This window comes from Carassius auratus, chromosome 19, assembly GCF_003368295.1.
Source record: "Carassius auratus strain Wakin chromosome 19, ASM336829v1, whole genome shotgun sequence".
NCBI classification, from domain to species: domain Eukaryota; kingdom Metazoa; phylum Chordata; class Actinopteri; order Cypriniformes; family Cyprinidae; genus Carassius; species Carassius auratus.
In genome coordinates this window covers 7770791-7794408 of record NC_039261.1, presented here as the reverse complement: position 1 = coordinate 7794408, position 23618 = coordinate 7770791, and the positions used below count along the sequence as shown (strand labels likewise).

General features: G+C 37.3%; 3 protein-coding genes across 4 annotated transcripts; 2 read left to right on the top strand and 1 right to left on the bottom strand.

Annotated features, from left to right (window-relative positions):
* The first annotated feature begins 132 nt into the window (after positions 1-132).
* Positions 133-7913, top strand: si:ch211-199g17.2 (uncharacterized). Its single transcript, XM_026288637.1, has 15 exons — positions 133-199; positions 1210-1268; positions 1372-1443; positions 1546-1679; positions 2153-2266; positions 2348-2405; positions 2841-2921; positions 3027-3117; positions 3214-3851; positions 3932-4090; positions 4199-4341; positions 4499-4612; positions 4700-4757; positions 4871-4954; positions 6969-7913. The coding sequence occupies exons 2-15, from the start codon at positions 1247-1249 to the stop codon at positions 7553-7555; spliced, it is 2355 nt and encodes a 784-aa protein (XP_026144422.1). The 5' UTR covers positions 133-199; positions 1210-1246; the 3' UTR covers positions 7556-7913.
* Positions 7914-11741: 3828 nt separating this feature from the next.
* LOC113120180 (synaptonemal complex central element protein 1) lies at positions 11742-13634 on the top strand (the record flags this gene model as incomplete). Its single annotated transcript, XM_026290122.1, is given in 7 exon segments — positions 11742-11775; positions 11873-11927; positions 12227-12319; positions 12577-12625; positions 12627-12641; positions 12767-12833; positions 13272-13634. Coding segments are annotated over 7 exon segments (411 nt in total), but the record flags the coding sequence as incomplete, so codon positions are not given.
* fam83hb (family with sequence similarity 83 member Hb) lies at positions 13572-23368 on the bottom strand. 2 transcript variants are annotated; one of them, XM_026288636.1, is made up of 6 exons: positions 22870-23367; positions 19021-19490; positions 18457-18621; positions 18253-18377; positions 15354-18156; positions 13572-14859 (listed from the first exon to the last, which is right to left on the bottom strand). In XM_026288636.1, the coding sequence occupies exons 2-6, from the start codon at positions 19468-19470 to the stop codon at positions 14839-14841; spliced, it is 3564 nt and encodes a 1187-aa protein (XP_026144421.1). In that variant the 5' UTR covers positions 19471-19490; positions 22870-23367; the 3' UTR covers positions 13572-14838. The 2 variants fall into 2 exon arrangements, with proteins under 2 accessions (XP_026144421.1, XP_026144420.1); XM_026288635.1 differs by lacking the exon at positions 13572-14859 and having other exon boundaries at positions 15261-18156; positions 22870-23368.
* Between the last annotated feature and the right edge of the window lie 250 nt (positions 23369-23618).

The following is a 23618-nucleotide window of genomic DNA, read 5'->3' as shown; positions in this document are numbered from 1 at the left end:
CATAATTTTTAAATAGCCGCCTATTTTTAGCTCTTGGAAGTACAAAAGTTCAGTTTCCTCATTTCATTTCAGTGGAAAATGACATTTCAGTTTATGAATATTCACGAGGCTTTGCTGACGTATTAATGAATATTCATAAGTCTACACACCTCCAAACCACGCAGCAAGCCTTTACACCTCACTTAAGAATAAAGTTCAGGTAGGCCAGCAAATTATCACTTTAACCCTTTGAAAAAACACTTCTTAACCATTTTTGTTTGATAAGTTCAGAGTTTTTGTCGGACGAAATAGACAAGCTAATCGCACGTGCTTAGATGGTAAGCGGGAGCTTTTTAGGAATCACAACTAAACGCGGTCACACTTTAAGGTTACTTGATGTCTCTTTCTCGTATCGAAGAAATGTCGGCAGTTTCGTGTCATGTTTGGTTTATATCCATTTTCTCTCTGTTACTCAACTAAACGTTAGTACTATGAGTTAGAACAGATAACGATGGGTTGCAGTTATTTTCTGACGGTTGCACTCTCCTCCAAGTAGGGAAGTTGTAAATAAACATATCTTTACGTTCGCAAGGGAGAACTACTTAGTGACTAACGTTACATCAGCATACTGTGTACTGTACAGTAACGTTTAACATAGTAAAACTGTACATATTTTCGAAGATTTCATTCAGACATTGCCTCATTGGTGAGAGGAAATTGGCATGTTCCACTCAGTATACAGTACTGTGAGATTCTGCTTGTGCACGTGAACATCTTGTGTTAAAGGACATTGTGTGATGAAAGTATGATGTGCTAAGATTTGAACCTTACTCTTGTTTCATGATATATGATTGCCCAATGAAGTCAGTTATGCTTATTCAGCTATTATTTGCCAGACATTCCATTGCCTCACTTCCTCTCAGATGCTGTATAAAAGTGGCAACAAATGCACAATAAAGTTGAGCTTAGAATGAACTGCACAACTTTTGTGTCTCATTGTTTGGTCCCTGGTACCAGCTCTCCTCTGCTCAGATAACCCAACCTGAACCAAAATTAAATTTGCGATCTCGAAGGCAAGAATATACAATTTATTCTTACAAGTACATTTCAGATAAAGCAAGTATAGGATGTTAGTATGCTTTTCTGAATATACCTGTGGATAGTTTGAACGTTTATCCCAACGTTACCTAGACACTGTTCTGGTATTTCTTTCTCTTTTTCGCCCTGTAGTTTCTCAGGAGTTTGTTGTCTTCACAGCAGCCCAGTTATGTTTGCTGCCAGCAGCCCAGGTTTGTTTTGTCAAAGTTTCCAGCACACTCCTGTAATTATATTTTACCAAAGTTGTCCTCTATAGTGTCCTAATAATTAAAATTGTACTGTATTGCATTCCAGGGTGCCAGAGTCACCTGTACAATTCCATACGTTCATATCTCCACAATCAGAACAGAGCACAGCCCATTATTGGTAAGAGAGGGTCCATCATCTAAAATGATCAAGTTCCTGGATTTAAAGAAACATCTAAACAAAAAAAATGAATTTGTGTGTGAATCTGTTTCAATGTTTCAGGTCTGAACTCCATCACAGAGGTTTTGGCGTATAACCAGCCTGCATTGTACTTTTGTGATGTCTGCGTTTTGAGAATAACCAAGGCTGATATCAGGAACCACATCATGGGCAGCATCCACAGATACAATTACATTGCAAGTTATTGGTTATGAGATATTTTATTTTATTTTTAAGATTTTCAACATGACAGATTGCTGTATTTTCGTCTCTATTTTATGTAAGGGAATATGAAAATATATGATTTACTTTTCTTTCATGTATTCTGCTTTTATTATAAATGTTTTATTTATGTACGCTTACATTTATGCTTTGAGTTAACTTTTATTATGTGCAAATTTTTGTTTAGATTTAATGTGTTCTTTTTTCTTTATTGAAGGATGTAGAAACTCTTTCATATATACACAGTTTTGTTCTGCTTGCATTGACCCTTCCATGGTACAAGTGGAAGCTGTAATACTTTTAAGAAAATCGAATATTTACTTTTCTTAGTTGCGGTTAGAAAGTCTAGATACTCCATTTATGCTTCTTTAATATTTGTTTTTGTCTTTTGATTATACTTGCAGTAGTTTTCCTATGTAATTTTTTTTTTTTTTACTTTCCGTAACAGAAATCTCATCATGCACATGGGTGGACGTCTGATACAGACCTGACTCTTTTGGCTCGCCCTCTAATGGATATTGCAAAAAAGGTTGAAAAGAAGGAGGGAACAGGTGATATACAGGTAAAAAAAAAAATTATCAAAATCGTTTTCTTTTATATTAATATAAAGTCTCCTCACTAACCTTCCAATTTCTCTGATAAGGTTCTGAGTGTGGATGAAGTCATCTTCAAGGAGATGGAATCATTGCCTGTCCCTAATGGTCTGTCTTTTTTGTCCTATATTATTGCTCCATTCAAAACTTGTGGAAAATAGTTGAAATTTAATGAAATATTTACCTCAGAAATATTTATCTGCACTTATTTTCAAATTTGTTGTTTAAAGCTTAGTTATACAGGCAGTTTAATGTTAATTATTCATTTAACAGATGCATCTATCCAGAGTCACTAACAAATGAGATAAGAAACAGTAGTGATTGAACCAAGATTTAATTGAATATAATTTAGCATTACAATTAAGTTCACATGAGGTTTGATAATTTTCACCTTTTTTATGTCGCTTTAAATAAATTGGTGATAAATGTTAGATTAAATTTACAATTTAAGGAAAGACAACTGTTTAGTGGCACTTGGTGGTGATTTTTGGCTTGTGTATCTTTATTATCCCTCATCACTTCTTCTTTTGTCAATTGTCTTAGCCTTTGCTCAGATGAAGAAGATCAAGGATCAGCGAAACTCTAACGCACCTAATTTGCTTGTTCACAACAGCCCGTCTGAAGGTGTGGATTCTGCAGTATATTTAATATGACTTAATCTGTTTCATTATTATACTGTAGTACTTAGATACTGATATATGTTTGGTGTATTTTAATGTTCTTTGAAAGGTAAAGAAACCAGTGCTCAAGAGCAGCAAGACTCTGACAATATGAATGGGACTGCACAACGTTCAACTTTAGGATGTCTGGTCCCAACACAGTGTGTATCTACGACACCATTGAGGTCAAAGTGTTCAAGTTTGATTGAACCCCAACAAGTCTCAACCAATCCAACACCAAATCCATCTCTCTATAGAACCGCAGGTCCTGTCAAACCATTATTCACATGCCAGGATATATCTACACCTCAGAGTCTAGTGGATTCTCATGTTTCATCTAGAATACCTTTTCTAGAAAGCTCCCCAGCTCCAGTCATCAGCCAACACATAAATCAGTATCAACCAATCCCAGGCAGAAGCCTTCAAAGATACATAATGCCATCTGAAAACCAGTGTTATACTGAATCAAGGACAATCTCTGTTGTAAGACCACCAAGACAGTATATCCCCATCAGAGTTCACTGCCAGAATGATATTGTGCATGCTGATGAAGATGATGGGAACAGTTCTGTCCAGTCATTTGGAGTTAGCTATGAATCATATCCAATGCACCTGGCCCAAACCATTCCGTATAATATCCAGAGGCAAACTCCATCTCTTTCAGTGAGCCACATCATGGTACCAGAGTTAACCCAGGATCTATCAAACAGGCATGGATTTTTCAGGATGGAAAGCTCACCTGTTAGTCCAGAGCCTGTCAGAGATGTGGAGATCGTTATCAAGCAGATAAGAACCCAAATGATAACAGAAGCACTGGAACCGGCTACAACGCATGATTTAAGTCTGTCTGAGTCTAATTTAGAAGAACCAGTCAACACCAGCTGGGACGTACATGGTAGTGTATATATATATGTGTTTATGTGTGTAAAATATCATTCTTTTTGGTGTTTGTGTAATTCCCATTTATATTGACAGAGGAGCCTCAATCAGAAACCTTGGCAGAAGAAAACACCTTTGTGTTCTCACAAAGTCCAATTGCCCAGTCTCCTCTTTCTCAGACTCAAAGTCCATCTGATCAGTTTCAATCAATAGAAGATTTTCTGGAAAACTACAATGGTCGAAAGCCTCTTATCGGTGAGTATATCATCGTACTATGAAATCTAGCATAATAAACACATACAAAAGATGAAGCATTGATTTAAATTCACTGCACCAAACTGTGTGTGAGCATGTTTGTCACAGGTCTACAAGCTGTTATTAAGTGCCAGAGCGTGGATGGGAATCCACCTCCATGCTGTTACCTGTGTCAGCTGTGCTCTTTGAAGCTGAAGAAGAAAAAAATATTCAGCCATCTGACTGGCTGTGATCACCAGCGAAACTACTTGGTAAGTGTTTCTTTAGGAAAACTTACTCTCTTGCCAGCAACTGAATTAGTGAACTCTCCTTATCTATACATAACACAATTTGCACAAATATGCTATACAAAAACTCTATTGCTAATACACCATATTGCCGCTTATGTAAATGTCTTTGTGTCGCCAGAAAGCTCTCCATCCACAGCTCTTGCCTAAAAAACGTAAACACTGCAACACAAATGAGATGCTTGAGGATATTGCTATCCAGCTGGAGAAAGAGGATGGAAGAGGGCATATAAAAGTACTACCTATGTTCATCTTGTTTTCATAGTCATAGAATTAGATGTGATTGTACAGAGCTTTATGGTAACTTCATGTTGTTCTAAAGGTGATGAGGTTGTCTGCATGTCTCATTAGTGAGGTACTGGAAAAGGATTATCATTGGTGTAAGTACAGCAGATGAAAGCACAATACATGATTGTTATACTGTACTTCATCAGTGAGGGCCCAAACTGCCTCAATATATTATTTATTATAAACATAATTTCTTTATCAAAAGGCATGAGGGTGTTGAACTGTGGAGCCGATGTGGGGTGGAGATCAGGTCTGTTGTCTTTCAAGAAAGGAACTAGCAACACCACAGGTGAGTGAGTGTGTGTGTGTCTATATATATATATATATATATATCTATATCTATATATATATCTATATCTATATATATATATATATATATATATATATATATATATATATATATATATATATATATATATATATATATATATATATATATATATATATATATATATATATATATATATATATATAGAGAGAGAGAGAGAGAGAGAGAGAGAGAGAGAACCTAGGAAGTTGAAGAAGGTTTTTTTTAAGTTTCATTACAAGCTGTTTGCACAGTGGCAATAAAAAAGTGTTGAATACATTCTTACATATACAGGTGCATCCCCATAAATTAGAATGTCATGGAAAATTCATTTATTTAAGTAATTCAACTCAAATTGTGAAACTCGTGTATTAAATAAATTCAATGCACACAGACTTTTAATTGTGATGATTTTGGCTCACATTTAACAAAAACCCACCAATTCACGATCTCAACAAATTAGAGTACTTCATAAGACCAATAAAAAAACATTTTTAGTGAATTGTTGGCCTCCTGGAAAGTATATTCATTTACTATATATGTCCTCAGTACTTGGTAGGGGCTCCTTTTGTTTTAATTACTGCCTCAATTCGGCGTGGCATGGAGGTGATCAGTTTGTGGCACTGCTGAGTCTTCAGCTCATCTGCATTGTTTGGTCTGTTGTTTCTCATTTTCCTCTTGACAATAGCCTGTAGATTCTCTATGGGGTTCAGGTCTGGTGAGTTTGCTGGCACCATGGTCATTTAACAAATTTATGGTGCTTTTGGCAGTGTGGGCAGGTGCCAAATCCTGCTGGAAATTGAAATCAGCATCTTAAAAAAGCTGGTCAGCAGAAGGAAGCGCGAAGTGCTCCAAAATTTCTTGGTAAACGGGTGTAGTGACTTTGGTTTTCAAAAAACACAATGGACCAACACCAGCAGATGACATTGCACCACAAATCATCACAGACTGTGGAAACTTAACACTGGACTTGAAGCTACTTGGGCTATGAACTTATCTATCCTTCCTCCAGACTCTAGGACCTTGGTTTCCAAATGAAATAAAAAATCTGCTCTCATCTGAAAAGAGGACTTTGGACCACTGGGCAACAGTCCAGTTCTTCTTCTCTTTAGCCCAGATCAGATGCCTCTGATGTTGTGTGTGGTTCAGCAAATTCCTTGACACATCTGTGTGTGGTGGCTCTTGATGCCTTGACCCCAGCCTCAGTCCATTCCTTGTAAATTTCACTCAAATTCTTGAATCGATTTTGCTTGACAATCCTCATAAGGCTGTGGTTCTCTCTGTTGGTTGTGCATATTTTTCTTCCATACTTTTTCCATCCACTCAACTTACTTTTAACATGCTTGGATACAGCACTCTGTGAACAGCCAGCTTCCTTGGCAATGGATGTTGGTGGCTTACCCTCCTTGTGAAGGGTGTCAGTGATTGTTTTCTGGACAACTGTCAGATCAGCAGTCTTCCCCATGATTGTGTAGTCTAGTGAACCAAACTGAGAGTCCATTTTGAAGGCTCAGGAAACTCAGGCTCAGTTGATTAGCCGATTGGCATGTCACCATATTCTAATTTGTTGAGGTTTTTGTTAAATGTGAACCAAAATCATCACAATTAGAAGAATCAAAGACTTAAACTACTTCAGTCTGTGTGCATTGAATTTATTTAATACATGCGTTTCAAAAATTGAGTTAATTTACTGAAATAAATGAACCTTTCCATGACATTCTAATTTATTGAGATGCACCTGTAGCCTCTTTAAAATATAAAAAAAAAATAGAAAACAGCTATTTTGCCCTAAACAAGCAATCTTAAAAAGGGAAAAGGTGCTTTTGGGTAGAGATTGTAATTAACCCCAACACAATTGGATATCGAGTGCCTTGATTATTTTCTAACTGTTTTATTATTACATAGTTTTGATATTTCTACTGGAAAACAAAGCAAAAATTATTATAAAGAAAATTATTAGAGAGAGATATTGATAGATTTTCTTCTTTATCTCAAGGTCCCAGACAGACTCTTAAACGTCTAGCACAGGCTATGCTGCCCCCTTCTGATGCACAGACTTTAATAGCTCCAACTCATCAGATGTCCAAAAAAATGAAGAAGGGTCATCCTAAGAAAGTAGTATGTACAAACAAAGTTAAGGAGCCTGTGTTTAAGGTAAGCCTGTCACTGCAGGAGGGACCTGTTATCATTGAGAGAACATCTCTAAGAGAGACAACCACAGTGGCACCTGAGATCGAAGACCGAAGCCCTGCAACCACATGCACAGACAATGATGCACTGCCTTTAGCAGCTAACACACATTCTGAAGTTCAAATGAGCTTTCACAGCTGTACGTATGAGAAACAGTTCACAAATCCTGCTCATTATGCATATTCAGGGCAGTTTGACCAGTCTCAAGTTATTCAATATCTCGAGCCTAATCTCAGACCTAGGGACTGTGGTCCAGTGGATGAGGTGGTCAGTGTCACGTATGCTGATTGGCCGCTGCAGGACTGGTCCTGTTCAAACAACCAGTGGATTGTAATGAGGCAAAACAGGGATGGAAGTGATTATTCTGAGTGTGCAAGTTACATGCAGTACTGATGAGAATGAGTCTTGAAGCATCAACAAATAATAGTTTGAGCACTTTTTTGAGAAGATGTTGAGAAATGATTTAGCATTTTTTCACTATTACAATATTTTTCTGTATTTTTTTTTTTTACAGCCATGTCTCTAAAGTTGGTAAGAGGTGGTACCATTACTGAATTATTAAATCATTTTTTATTTTGTGAGCTCCAAAAACTTCTACATTATATATAGATATTGCTTGTTCATATCTTTAGTATTGCAGAACAATACACTGAATTTGTATGCTTTAATTTTTTTTTACTTATTGTTTTTTTCATCAGTATTATTCATTTAACTTCATCCTCCATCAAAAATACATTATATATTAGTTACTTCCTGCTTTGGCTATATATATATATATATATATATATGCATGCATGTATGTGTCTCTGTGTGTGTGTGTGTGTGTGTATATATATATAATTCAAAATACATTCAAAAGAGCATTGCTGTGTTCCACTTAACAGACATAAATATTTTCTGTAACTAGTAAATATATATATATATGTTAACTTGGAATCAGTAACATTAACTTTGAATTCATATTGAACAACAGATTTATTGTTTTCTGGTATACTGGCCTGTGTCATAGCTGAGGTCAGCAAGAAATACAAGCACATGCATATATTACTGACTTCACAAGAAGGGTACCTCTCAGATTTAAGGAAAAAAGATTTATAGACATTCATAAACTTAATAGTTTGTTGTTTAAGTTATACATCTGAAATGTATTGACTTTGTTTCAAATGTATGCTGTAGGACCCAAAAAAGAATGTCTATCTGGTTTGAAACTACAAAACTACTTTTTTGTTAATGTTTTTTTTTTTAATGTTAGTGTTATCGATAATTAATATTCTTGTGATCAAGTTGTAGTATTGATTTAGGGAGATATTCAGCAGTGTTGAATATTTGGTTCTGTTTAATCCAACAATGCTTTTGTCCTTAACAAGCATTACCTTTTTATGATGTTTTGCTCATTTTGTTTCTTTCACTTCATGATGTATAAGTTAGTATTGTTGTTAGGCCAACATTTTGTCAGTATTTCTTAATTTGTGTCATGGCTGTAAGAATTGAATATAAAGTTCTTATCACAAGTGTTGATATAAAAATCATTTGTATTGTAAGTGATTGTTTTAACAGTAAATTCATATTTCTTCAATACAATTATTTTCGCACGCCCTATAATCTGAATTGTATGATGATGTTCCTTGACATTATGTTGGCTAATTTTTTTTTTTTTTTTTGCTATACTAGAAAGGCTGCAGTCGTGAGCAGTCCAACTTGTTTAGTTTTTTTGCAAAACAGGTTTTTGAAGAAGTCATGAAATGCAGCATTTAAATGTATTTAACAGTACCATGTCTAACCAGGTGATGGAGCCAAATGACCAGTTTACAAAAAGTGGAGAACGTGACAAGTGGAGTGAGTTCTGTAATTTTTGTTAAATCGATATTTATTTTTTTAAATGGATCAAAACTTAATTGATCGCATAATAATTTGTATTACAAAGACCTTTTTTAAATCAAACGGGTTTTTACCAGTGTTAATTTCGTTGACTAAATATTTTCGTCATTATTTTCGTCACGAATATATTTTTGCCGACGAAAACGAAACGAAAACTAAAATAGAAGGCACTGATGGAGACTAAAACTATGACTAAATTGATTGACATTATCGTCAACGAATAAAGGACGAGACGAAAATAGACTGTGACGAAAATCAAATCAGCAGACGGGAGAGATGCGAGGAATGAGCAAAAGAACCGGCAAAACAGAACAGACTGCATGAGAGAAGAGAACCAATCAGAGCCTGACTTATTGAGACGTGAAGCGAAGGTTTTCAGTTTTTATGAGCTCCCGGGAAGTCGGCATTCGAAGAGGTGATAGGGACTTTAAGCAACAGCCTCTGGTGGAACGGCAACGCCATTCTGGCGTTGTATTGCGCCTGCGCGAATTTAACTGCTACTCTGTGACGTTCTAATTTAACGGTCTACTACGGGAGAACAGCTGATTTGCCGGAGTCGCTACAACGTGAGAGGTTAGGTAAATAAATGTTATGTTTTTAGACTTATTTACATCATACAATATTAAAAACTCCATAACTCAACTCAATAAATGAATTAATGCTGCGTTGCGCTGTTCTGTTTTACCGTTGCTTAGTGACTTTTACGTTCTTGGCTACAGCGGTGTGACGGCAAACTTCCGGTCGCTGTAGCCGTTCCATTCGCAGCTGTTGCTTAAAGTCCCTACTGTCTAAAAGAGCGACAAAATGTCCACAGCTCACTTCACGTTTGACGACGAACAAAACAAAACAAAGTGTAAAGCACGCAGAGCGCTCATTCGTGGCAAGAACACAACCAATTTGAAAAGACATTTACAGACGAGCCACCCGGACATTTTCTCAAATGTAATTTCACAACGATGTTCTTTTGTTTATTGAGCTAAGCAAAATTGGAATAGTGCAGTGCGTAGATGTTGTAGCATTAAATATTACGAACTGAAAAGTACTGTAAAATAGCCCCTTCTTCAAATTAGATGCGAGCACAATACTAATACGTAATATCATGATAAATACATTTGATTAATACTAATGTTTAGTATATTTTATAATGTTCTACTTGTTGACAATATCACAAATATTTCTATATTAGTCATGTGAAACATGAATGTTCACATCCTATCATTATACATACAAATCTAGCAATATTGTAGTATTTAAAACATACAATATTGCTAGACAAATGAATACCTTATAAAATCTTGTTACTTTTTTTATCCACCCAACTTATTAAATATTTACTTTAAATGTATGCACTTATTGTTCAGCTCAGCTGTAAGCTTTAAGGTCCTGGACCTAACGTTATTTTTCTTTTATTGATGGTCAATTGGCAGCTAGTTATTGTTTACATTATCATGACAGTGTTTGTTGCTGCATAAAAGCTTTTGAATCAAAATAAAGACACAGTTGTGTTGAAATAAAGTTGAATTTGTGTTTTATATATTTTGGTTAAGTTTGTTTCCTATACCAGCTGTAAAAAATTGTCTAGTAAATCTGTTATTGATTTTAGTCTTATTTTAGTCGACTAAAATACCAAGCAATTTTAGTCGACTAAAATACCAAGCAATTTTAGTCGACTAAAATAAGACTAAAATTAAAACAAATCAGATGACTAAAACTTGACTAAAACTAAAAAGAATTATAGTCAAAAGACTAAGACTAAAACTAAATTAAAATTTCGTGTCAAAATTAACACTGGTTTTTACGACAACATGAGTATGTTTAAAATACAGATGCGCGTGAACAGCAGATAAACTGACTTTTTTTAGTTTGTGAAATTACCTCAGCAGTTGCTAACTAACCTCTAAAGAACCGCGTACAAACGAACTCGTTCCCCTCAGTATATTTACTCTAATATTCTTACTGTTCTATATATAATATATATACACACACACACACTATTTATCAACTGGCGTCGTGATGAGTGTGATACTTGGGTTATTGTTTGGTTTTGTCTATCGGTGTTGGCTAGTCAGCAAACTTAAGCAGGTTGAGTTTGATTTTCGAGTAACGTTATTGCAGCTTGCTAAATATTGTTTTGTGCAGAGTCATCATTTAACATCTAAGATATTATAAAGACTCCAGAAAGCCCAGGTATGACATGACTCAATAACGAGTTAAAATTCATTATTTTACATTATAACAACAATATATGTTGTTACTTCTCACCTTTTACCCCATTACATGGTAAGGGCCTAACCCATAAATCAAATCTTTTTTCTCTGTCCACTCAATGGGATTTAATGCCTTTGTATTTCTTACAAAAGCATTTGGTCTCTTTATGGGCAGGCGGGCAGAACCGAAACCAGCGGAGCTGTTGATCAAACTCAGGAAGCTGCAGCGAGGTCAATTAGCCTCTTTAGACTGTAAATCACTGTATAAATCAACACATTTTATAATGCAAAAATTAACACCCATATAAATTTCAGCAAAAAAACACTTTGAAGATGAAGTGAAGGAAACTATGCTCCTCAGATGTGCTAGGAAGGAGGAAGATGCATGTATGTATTTACTCACAAATGGCAAATGAGTATAATTTACACAGTACCATTCATTTAAATGAGGTAAAACAGAAAAGAGCAGATTTTTTTGTTGCAGTAACTGCTGAAGCTGCAGTTGGAGGAAACTGAATGAAAAGGAAGGTACTCTAGTCTAAAACCAAACAATGACCCCATAAATTACATAAGCTTTGTTTTCAGATATATTTACAGTGTTAAAACAAATGCTCTTGTCATTTAGAGTTAAACAGATCTCTGCAGCTTAAATGTGAGGACCTCCATCTAGAGGCACAAAGGTGAGCATACTTGGGTATCTATAAAACACTCATGGGTGTTTAGACACTTTAAATGGGAGCTGCTCACGTGCGAATCACAACACGAGTCACCAACATTGAGCTTTGGTCTCAGGTCATTGAGTCTTGTAAAGGGTGTGTAATGTATTCACTCGATACCTTACACAAATCATATTAAAATAGGATGACGTTGAGAGCAGCATTTTGTCAAAAAAATTTCTACTTTGTTAACACAGAAATGTTTGAGACATACTAGAAGGCACCATTTTAATTGATTTACCATCTAACTTGTATCTCTTTAGGCAGCTTGAGCAGAACCATCATCTGAAAGAGGAAGCATTAAAACAGTACTGCTTTCAGATCCAGGAGACCAAACTAAAGCACAGAAAGATTCGGTATGACTTATTGTTTTTAACAGAGAGGGGACATTTTTACATATCAGAAGTAGACATGAGATGCTGTGTCATTTCTTAGAATGACAGAATGCAATTCCATGTATTGCCACATTCAAACTGAAATGCTAAAACCCACCATTTTGGACATTACTGATGGTATCATCAGGAATAAATGACAATTATAAAATATAAGAGCATGTTTTATTATCAGGAGAGACTGCTTTTGAAAGTCTAACTTATTTTAAATTTTATTTTAGGATGAAGGTTGAGAATCGGCTTCATCAATTAATGGAGCAGCATAAAAACCCTTTTCACCATCTTTGTAAGTGGCCTATGAGAATGGATATTGAACTAAAAGAAACTGAGCTTTCTTTATTTTTAATTGTAAAATGGAGAGTGCTTTATTCATAGAACAATAGCTTTTATGTTCCTTTTTTCTTTTTCCAGACTCCACAAAGACTTCCAGCAGAAATACGGTCAGCAGAGTACACCACTGAGCAGCTGTTGAAGGCTGGTACGTTTTATTATTAATTTTGTTCCATTGCTTAGTTTTTATGGTCTTTTCCAGTACAACCAGTGTGTAGTTGCGTGCTAAGTGGGACATTTGATCTGTTCTGGTTTTATTCAGACATAGAAGTCAAATTAGTCCAGTCATTTTTCCAAAATGACTCATTTGGCCAGTCAACAAGACAGTCACTGAATTCAGAATAGCATGTTACGGCAGACATATTAAGAGTACCATGGTATTCTGAATTTAGCCATTTTTAAAACAATCCTTAAGCTAGAGTACTTGCAATGATGGGATCGCACAGGAATGTAACCCGATACTCAAGTGTCTGTGGACCTAGAATTTAACTCTTAACATTTGACTGACAGCCCTTAAACAAGAGACCAACATCATCCTTACAGTAATCTGATTCTTTCCTGTGTGTTTCTGTGTCCATCCCTACAGAACAACAGAAGCTGGAGCAGTTGACCAACCTTCTGGATGGGTTAAGCCTCACCCAGAATGAAGAGATGCACATGGACACATTTGTAAAAGCACCATAAATATCTCAAACTGCTTTTGCAAACTTGAGCTGAGTACCTAATACCTTCAAAGAAATATGAATTTTACAAAGAAGCATCTTCTATATTCTTTTCCATTCTGTTCCATTGTTCTAATTTAACTTTTTACCACCTGTATTGTCAACAAAATGCTTGTGAACAAATTCTGTTTAAATCCAAAATCAAACCATTCTGTACTAGACAATGAAAGTTTCTTAAACCATTTATTTAGAATTTATAAGACACAATAAAAAAAGTTTGTAAACAAGTCTAAATTCCCCAGGATTTGCATTTCTATAAAATATGTACTAATGACACTCTTATCAAAATTCAATTCCATCATACTTCTAGATGAGATATTCCTCATTAGATCAGCTTCCAGTTTCCATAAATCATTCCTATGACACATCCAGAGAGCACTCTGGGAAATCTTTGGTGTTCAGTAATACCGTTCTGTCTCAATTACATTTTGCATTGACAAAATACAGGCTAAAGCCCAGTCCTGAGAATAGCTTTATCAACCTAATATTTTACAGCTTCTCCTGACAACACAGTTCATGCAGGCATGTACAGGTATTGTATTAAACCATTGTACTGCAAGTTCTGATTGCTGGTGAAATACAATTAATTCAACTCCACGCCTCACATCACTTTCTCGACTTTTCAGTCCACTTTCTTGATAGCACACTGTTGATAGAAGTAAGACGAATGGAACAGGCCTCCTTTCATTTTAATACATTACTTACATACTTTCCAGTCATCTCTTGACAGTTTCAGGTTCCACATTTTCTCTGTTCTTTGCCTTCAAAAGTAGCATTGTCTATCAACCATCTGTGGTTTTCTTTATGCCTGCGATCCATTGGCACATTCAGCGCCAAAGCATAATTTCAGCATGACATGTCCTGGGGCATTTGTGTGGTGTACTTTAAAGAGGGTGTGTTTTGGTGCCTTCCGAGTAGCATATATCAGCTTCTGCCCAGACATGTTAATTTCCTTTGGAAATTGTGCACGCATGTATATTTACATCATATAGAACTTATAAGGTCCAGTAGAAAAAGAAAAAGCTGAGAAGAGCCTCTTGAAGTTCGAACCCTCCTTTGGCCTGACTTGTGTTTCTATGTTCTGTAGGAATGATGTGTGATTACTGTTAAGAGGTTTGCCCTGATGCCTTATAAGGACAAAGTGAATCATCTGTGGGTTCAGATTGGCACGGAGCGGGGAGTATTTCTCCTGCTGCATCAAGAATCCTCATATTTGAGGTTGTGCTATTTTCGTGGTAAGTTTACATGACATCCATGGATCATGTACTTTAGTTACTAGTCATTACCAGACACTTTTATCTGAAGCGACTTAACTTGCTTCACTGTGTCTGTTAACAGGAGAATTGGGGATGTTTGGAACTTTTTTCTTAGAATGGGTTCAGGTTCTCTTTCCAGTTCTCTGTGAGGAATACTGGCCACTTCATCCATGTTTTATCCCAGGTTATTCCCCATCTGTTGAAGCAGAGTGAAAGATATGTGAGTGAAACATCCTACTAATCTCTCATCCATCAGTCCACTAATAGTCCAGGAGATTCTATAATAGTCTATTTCATTTATTTATGTAATAAATTAAAACAAATCGATTGAGGTTGCAAACAAACTCATATTTAAATGTTATGGCATATGAAAACACTGATTTACTTTTGAAATTGAAATTTACATTTTAAAATTCTAGGCATACCGCAAAAGAATGTAGAGTCAAACAATACATAAACGCGTAAAAGTAAAAATATATTTGTCAATAAATATACCTAGACATTACATGCTATATTAAGTGCTTTGCTTAGAAATGATAAACGTCATATATAAGATATAAGCAGAAAAAAATATATACGTTCACTACAAATATTGTACAAGGATCTCGTGATTTATCTAATTAGGCTTTGCTCTGCCTTCTCTACATTTCCCTGGTCCCAGCAACACTCTTTTCGGTTACAATAAAGTACCTCGAAACGACTGTAGACTTTCTTTTCTTTGCGCATGCTCTCTATTCTCTTCAGCAGATTGTCCCTCTCCTGTGGGTTGACTGGAGTTCGGCTGAACTGATTCCGGTTTTGAAATCTGAAGGATGAATTGGAAACTTCTTCCGTGCCCCCCTCGACTTTCCCAGACTCTTCAGTCTGCTGTCTGTTTTTCTGGCTATTTGCAGAGATTTGCTCTAGGATCACCTTGGTATCATCCCTGAGGTTGCTGCTAAATATCACATTTGAGGTAGAGGACTGATAGCGCGATGGAGTCGGTTTAACATTGGGTTTGTTGTTTTCTTCTACGGTTGAAGATGATATGGATTCAGATGGTTTCTCTTTATCTGAGGGCACCTCTTGCATCTCAGGGACTGCTTTCATTGACTTGTCCTCTTGAGAGTTGGAAACTCCTGAGTGCTTCTTTTCTCCCTTTGGCCCAAGCAAACCCTTTAATCTCTGTGTTTGTTTCTTGAGGAAATCAAGGGCCTTTGTATCTTTGCCATCAGAGTTCCCAAGGTTTAGGGAGCTCAGGCTTTCTTTGGACTCAGCACGGGTGATGCCCGATGAACTGAGGCTGCGAGACTTCTTAAGCTCACTCTTTTCAGCATCTGTTGCATCCGTAAGAATATCATCGCCGCATGAGATACGACGATGAGAAGTTTGAGAGGCTTTGAATGGTTTTAAGAACTTGGGTGATGGGAAAGGCCGAAGTGACTTTGTTGGTTCCTTCACAGGTTCCTTCACAGGCTCTTTCTTTGCTGCATCAGCTGTGCTCTCTGTCACAGTTTTGCTGTTCATGAGTGGCCTGTCCACACAGACTTCAGATGGTTTTGTTTCAATCACCAAGCGCTGTGGTACAGGATCTGTTAACGTAATCGTTGACTCTTGTGTCTTTACAGAGGACTCCACTGAAGTAACAAGCACATTTGGTACTGTGGTTGCTGTATCAGTGAGGTCTGGCTTTTTCATGGTTGTTTCTGGACTTTTAGCACCCAAATCTAACTCTAATTTTGAGCCCTTTCTCTTTTCTTCCAAATTTTTGAAGTACTGAAGTCTGCTTGCTGGATCATTCATGTTTAGTGAGGAAGTTGTTTGCTGAGATCTCGAAGGCTCTGTTGGCTGAGTAACTTTATTGTCCTCGGGTTCAGGGTTGTCAGGTTTCTCAGGTTTCTCCTTTTCTTTGATAGGCTCCTCTTTGACATCAGTGATCGTAGTCAGATCTCCCGTTGATGCATTTTTAACCTCTTTTTCTTCTGCTTTTTTGTGCTTACTCCAGTCAAATGGCTCTCTTGACAGCGACCTCCTCTTCTCCAGAATCTCTGCTACAATAGATGAGTATCGAACAGGCTCACTCTCATCTTTCTCCTCCTGTAACTCCCCACCAGACTTGGCTTGCGAGGAGCTGTGTTGCTCCAGCTTTGAGGAGCTGAAGATTAAAGAGGACCTTAGCCTGGAGCTCCTTTGCAGCATTGGGTTAATTCGAGATCGAAAAGACTCATGCTTGGTAATGCTGATTTCCTTTGGTTCCCTCGGTTCTGGCTCCTTCTCATTGTCTGTTGAAGAGGATAGTGATGAAGCTGAAATGGCTGGCTTTAATGTGTCAGTACTTGTGGGACCCAGGTCAGAGCTAACGTCTTTCACTTGATTCCTATCTTGTATGATGGGTTTACCATAGCGTGGCCGCAAATCAAGGTTTGGCTTAGTTGGGATGTTTTGACGCTCTCTTAAATGAAGGCCTGGTCCCTCTGAGCCATAAAGTCTGCTGTCATGTTGTTGATGTGGCTCATCAAAGGCATCTGGACCCATTGGCTGATGCAGGCCCTCCTCTCCTGCATCTTCGTAAGTGCTGAGATAAGAGTTGATTCTCCAGCTCCGCAATCCCTGCTTTGCACTGGGGTCCTGGGACTGCCGTACCTGCTCTCCAGTGGAGAACAACTGCTTGTGGTCAGGAGGATGGGGCTGAGTAGGCGAACTCTGACAGGCATATGCATGGCCCGCAGCAGGCCTCTTGTGAGTTTGTGGACCATAGCGTCCCGCTCCCGCGTTGTACTGTTTTTCTGAATCACTTTTGAGGTCATCAGAGGACAAAACATTCAGATTTCCTGGTGCTTCAAGTTCAGGAGGATATCCAGAATCAGATTGTTGATCTGTCTGGTACATGCCGAAGTTAAGACGGTCAAAGTGTCTGCGCTCAGAATCTGGTTCCATGCCCTCACTATGATAGTAATGTTGTTCTCGCTGGTAATGCGATTCCGTCTCCTCCAAGTTGTTCATTACACGCTGTTTCATATACTGCCGGGAGGAGGCGTAGGTCTCACGGGTGCCCTCGGCATAGCTATGCCTCTTAAAGGCATTCATTTCCAGCTGCCTGGAGGCTAACATTGAGCGTCCTGGATCCAAGAATGACTGTTGCATCCTGAACTGCTGCGATGCATATTTTGTGACCTGCATAGGACCTGCACTTGGTTCAAGTGTATGGCGGAATGGGTCCTCCCTCCGAAAAGGTAGTATGGATTCAAGACGTTCCCCAAATGGATAACCAGTAAGTTCAGGCTGGCGAAGATATCCTCTGGGATTCCTTAGTGACTGAGTCCTTTTTATGCCAAACTGACTGCCAGGGTAACCACTTGTATTGTCTTGTGGCATGGGTACAAGGGCATTTTCAACAATTAGAGGCTGAGACTGAGCAAACAAGATACGAAACTCCTCATCAAATGCGGCAACTAGTTCTCCAAGGAACAAATGGGCAATACAGCGGTGGATCTTCTCAAAAGACCACATAAAACTGGAGAAAGAGAGAAAGAAATATGAATAGTGTCATCTGTGCCACATATAAGTGAACATGCATTAAAGTTGAATTCTTATCTGCCCCTGAGCTCACCTATAGTTTCCACTGATTACTGCTCTGCAGTCTGTCATAAGAAAACGGTCCATAACTTGACCTTTAAATGATTTTCCTGTGCGGCAGAAATAGGTAATGCCTGCCACTGTCCGTACCCGCATCAGCTGTAAGCAGTGAAGTCAACATTAAGTCTGCGTTTTCTTAAAATTCAAACGTATGCTAGTTGAGGTAAACTGAACTTACATGAATCATGTCCAGATTCACTTTACAGCTCGCCACCATGTTAACAAAATGATGGGCATTTTGTTCATCCAGCAGAATGTAGACCGGCACGTGACGTGCTGCAGCATCCAAAAGGTCAGAGAATATATCAATATCTGTAAAAATATCCATCACCACTGCGATTACCTGTGAGAAAGAGGAAATAAACATGAAATCAGCAATAACGATTTTACATAATCCAAATATGGCACAAAAATGATTAGTAATTATTGATTATTTTGTAGTGACTTTGTAACTTCACAATCAGTAGTGATGTACCCTCAGTCACCTGTTTTCACTTATTTAGGCCACTGCAAAAATGCCCTATTTGTTTATTCCATGAGCAATAACGGGTTATTGACATAAAATAAGTGGAATTTGGCTGATCATAGTCTTAATTTCATGTAAGTGTACTTCATGTTGAACAAACGTATCTAAAATAAAATGTTAAAGTAAAATTTTTGTACTGATGAAAATGATTATTGAGTGGATCTTTCATATTCTTGATTCCAGCCTGACATCATTTACAAATTTGAAAGCACTTACCTGATGAGCATTTTTGATGAGGTGCCGGGCCTGCTCCTTAATGCTGGGCCGCTCAGGGTCAGTAGGGTTTACCAACATTGTGACCTCCGTGGGCCCCACAAAACTATGTTGCTGCAGGGGCCAGCCAAGGTCTAGTTCTGGTGCATCCAAATCAGAATGCATTGGCCAGTAGGTGTCAGAAGACCCATCCTGATCTATTTCCCCATATGGCAGTTCTGGTAAATTTCCAGCACTCTGTGGTGATTGCACAGTGCTTTTAATATGCTCAATCTCCGACCTTGATAAAAAGTCAACTACATTAGCACTTTGTAAAAAGTTGTAATAGCCCTCAACATCCTCTTCCACCAGGGCATCAATAGCCATGCGATACTCTTCTCGGTAATGCGGACGCAAGTAATTGGGATCCAGGGGGTTGTCGCCCAATGAAGAACACTGTGAGCGGTGGGCCATGATGGAGCAGGGAAGACAACCTAAAAAACAAAATATTTAAATAAATAAGCATATGGAAATGTCGGGTCACACTTTATTCTAAGGTCAGATTCTCGCTATTAACAATTACTTGACAGTAAACAATGAAACACTGACTATGACTTTTGCCTTAATAAACTACTAATTTGCTGCTTATTAGAAAGGGTGTTGTTAAATTTATATTTTGGGTATGATTAGGGATTTAGGTCATGCAGAATATGTGCTTCCTATGTACTAATAAACAGCCAATAAGTTAATAATAGGCATGCTAATAATTAACTTGTTAATAGTGAGAAATGGTCCTTCCCTATACTAAAGTGTTTCTAAATTTAGCTATTACATTTTCCCCCTTTGTTTAATAATTCTTCAAGAAAGTGTTTAATTTTTAGCACAAACATGTTTGTTGTACGCTATTTTTTATGTAAGAACAAGAAGAAAACTACCTTTTAATAGCAGGATACAAAAACAAATATAAAATAGCACACTTTCTTTTGGAGATTTACCATGCAAAAGTTCCAGGAAGCACAAATTCTGCATGCCAAGTCAGTGTTTTAAATTTGCATATCACATGTTACATAACACAGATGTTAAATCACCAGTCAGTCAACAAAGGTATTATGAAATATTATTATGATCCCCAAAAAACATGCTAGTATAGATCGAGCTGCTGAAAAACTAGCTGCTCGACTCATTGTGTACATATGAAATTCATAGCTGTTCTGTGATCTTCCAAACAATGACCCCTGAGCAAGGTCAGGCCCCAGTATGAAGGATTTTGTAGGTTGTGGGCTCTTTTGTTTACATTTGTTTATAGTTTAGCTGTCACCATGGAAACAGCCAGCCTGTTGGCGAATGACTCATTGTGGCCAAGAGGGGAAGCTAAAAGACATCAACAGAAAGGGAAAAACTCAAGAAACATGTGACTGAATCAAAGAAGGGAGTGTTTTGCTGATGAACTTTTGAAAGAGACTCGCTGAGTTAACTATGCACATTAAAATCAGACTTTGAGCAGGTCGTAAATTAACTAAGACTAGCCGTGACTGATTCATAACATGTCCATTACATAATATAAACTCCTACATGCACAACAGATGCTTAAACATTCACTAACAGAAATGTTATGGAATTGTATATATGTATGTACATATATATTTGCATGTGCTCATGACTAGCTTTGATTATTATCAGTTTTCTTATCTAATCTGAAACATGCACTGTCATCATATTTCTTTCTGAGAGTTGACACCCAAACCATCATGTTGGAGTGGATTCAACCAAGATTACCAGACAATGCACTGCTTCACTGTTAATGTCTCTTTTTATTAAAACTTAACTTAATTTTAGCCTTTAATCTTTATTAAAATCTATCACTGGAATGATTGGCCGATAATTATAATTCAAGCTTATTTGTACTGGTTTTTCGCAAATGGATGGCAAAATGTGAAAAAAAAAATACGAGACAAAGAAACTTTGTACCTGCAGGTCTACACTGCAAGTGCCAATAGTCATATAAATCAATTTTATTTTTTTAAATGATATGTTTTCATATGCATGTCTGCACAGACATCATTCATGTACGTAACATTCTTTTTTAATTGAAGAATGAGAACATAACGAGAAATTACCTATGCAGAAAATGTTTTACATTCCTGAGATAACCTTTACAATAGGGAGTGAGACTGACATATAACAAATGGTCAGTGTTTCCGTAGCTTACTTTTTGCAATAGTCTTAATCATTTTCAGCAAACAACAAGAGGTTTTTGCATAACCAAATATTGTTTCAAATGAACCCATGACATTTGATGAATATTTTGCCCATTCTGAATTTCAATTACATTTACAGCTGCAATAATGTTTGTGATATTCACAGGCAGAATAAAGGGCAATTCAGAAATACTGAATTTATATAAACTTCTATATTTGGGAACTGACTTAAACTGAGTTTTTTTCTTTTGTCTATTGCTATCAGCCCATGTTGTATATATTTAAGTGTGCATACTCATTTCCACATTTTTTACCTTAAAGGGATAGTTCACCCAAAAATGAAAATTCTGTCATTAATTACTCATCCTCATGTCAGTCCAAACCCAAAAGACCTTCTTTCATCTTCGGAACACAAATTAAGATATTTTTTATTTATTCTGAGAGCTCTCTGACCCTCCCATAGACCAATGTCCAGAAACATAGCAAGGATTTCAAATTAGGGTTGAACCCCTGATGTCACATGGATTATTTACTGATCTGCTTGCTACTTTTCTGGAGGTTGATCGTGTTAATCACATTGCTGTCTATGGGAGGGTCAGAGCTCTCAGAATGCATCCAAAATATCTTAAGTTGTGCTCTGAAGATGAAAGAAGGTCTTATGGGTTTGGACTGACATGAGGATGAGTAATTAATGACAGAATTTTCATTTTTGGGTGAACTATCCTTTTAACATTAATTATGCCAACACCTAACCCTCACTCATATTAATATTTTGGAAATGCTAAAAATGTAATAACGCTGTTAAATGTAATCTTTGCAAATCTAAATAAATTCATTTTTCATATTAAATATAATGTTGTTAAGCCTGAATTACATTTTAATTCAATATTTTTGAATTTTAGATTTAAAAAGGCTTTTTAGAGTGTGGGGGGTATTTTTCAGTTATTGGCCATAATATGGAAATAAGTATAGGTGTATTGATATCAGCCATAACTTTGGTGCTGCATTAATCCTGACGTACATAACTGCAACATCAAATTTTTATCAGTTCATATCCAACACAGTTGTGACACTTAATCTAACATTTATCGATCTAAAGATATTTTATTCTCAGGCCTACTTGGAAACCATGCTAGATTTACCCAAACTCCCAACCCAACACCCTCTTAGTAATTTCCCTAAAAAAAGAGCTTCATGTTTGAACAAGTGCAACATTAAACTTGTCTTATAACTCAAGCGCAACCATCTGAAGGAAATTATGAAATATGACAGAGCACACGTCTGTTCATGGTGTGGTTCACCTGGGCCTCACCCACAAAAAGAATCAGTGCATGGATTTACACAGATAGATAATTTTTATATTTTGAGTTATGCAATGTTTTAAGACCATGAAGGCACTGTGAGGAGAGGGCATCCTGAACCAATCCCTAAGCAAAGTCCTACTTGATAACAAAGGAACAATTCTGTGCAGACACTGAACCATCACATTTTCAAAGATCAATAGTAGACTTCAGTTCACTTAACCTTTAATAAAATACGTGTATACACGGTTAAAGAATAAACATAGCTTTTAGCTCAAGCTCGTAGAGTTTCTTCTGCGCTGTTAACGTTCATCTGCTCATTCGCACTATGTGACTCGTCTTTCTGAAAGTTGAGACTTCTAGGTTGTTCTTACCTTCACGTTTGTAGTTACTTGCAGTGGCCGGTAACTAAACTTTTTGTCCGCTCCGGAAAAGTTGGCTATTTTCACCCCCTGTTCAGCGCACGCATCCGCGGTACATTCCTGGTGTCGGTGAAACCCCACCCAAAACTATTCAGCTTAAAGGCGAAAACCAGCCCTGGCGAAACCTGTTCGCGTTCGGCCGAGTCCTGCCCGCCGAGCGTCTAAGCCCCGTTAAAATAACACAACAGCGCTCGGTTCGCGATGAACAACTCAACCCTTTGAAATTCAGTTGTGAAACTCCTCCCAACCATCGCCGGCGTCACCGCTCACCTAAAGGAGACAGTTACTAGAAAACCGACAACTATAAAGCCGAATACAATACGAATAAAGCCGAGTTGGGGTTTTACATCAGACTGTGTTACAGTTTATTAATTTGCATAACCGGCAAAACACGAACAACTTTGACCCGAGTTCCTCGAGCGCACTCCATATCCCAGCTCCCCCTGCGCTTCCACACGAGCAGACAGACAGATGGTGGATTGTTACTCACCGGACAAAGGCGCTCCCAGGTCATGATCACACTGCTAACGTTTAATGTGTATGTGTGGTGGTACAGAGGGTATAGAAGATAAATTATTCATTAATAGTTAATGATTTAAAACGTTATTTATGTATAATAACGTGTCTCTAAAGATCACATCAAGTTCTGTGCACATATGTAAACAACTTTACTAACGAGAGGCATCTTAAAATCATATTAA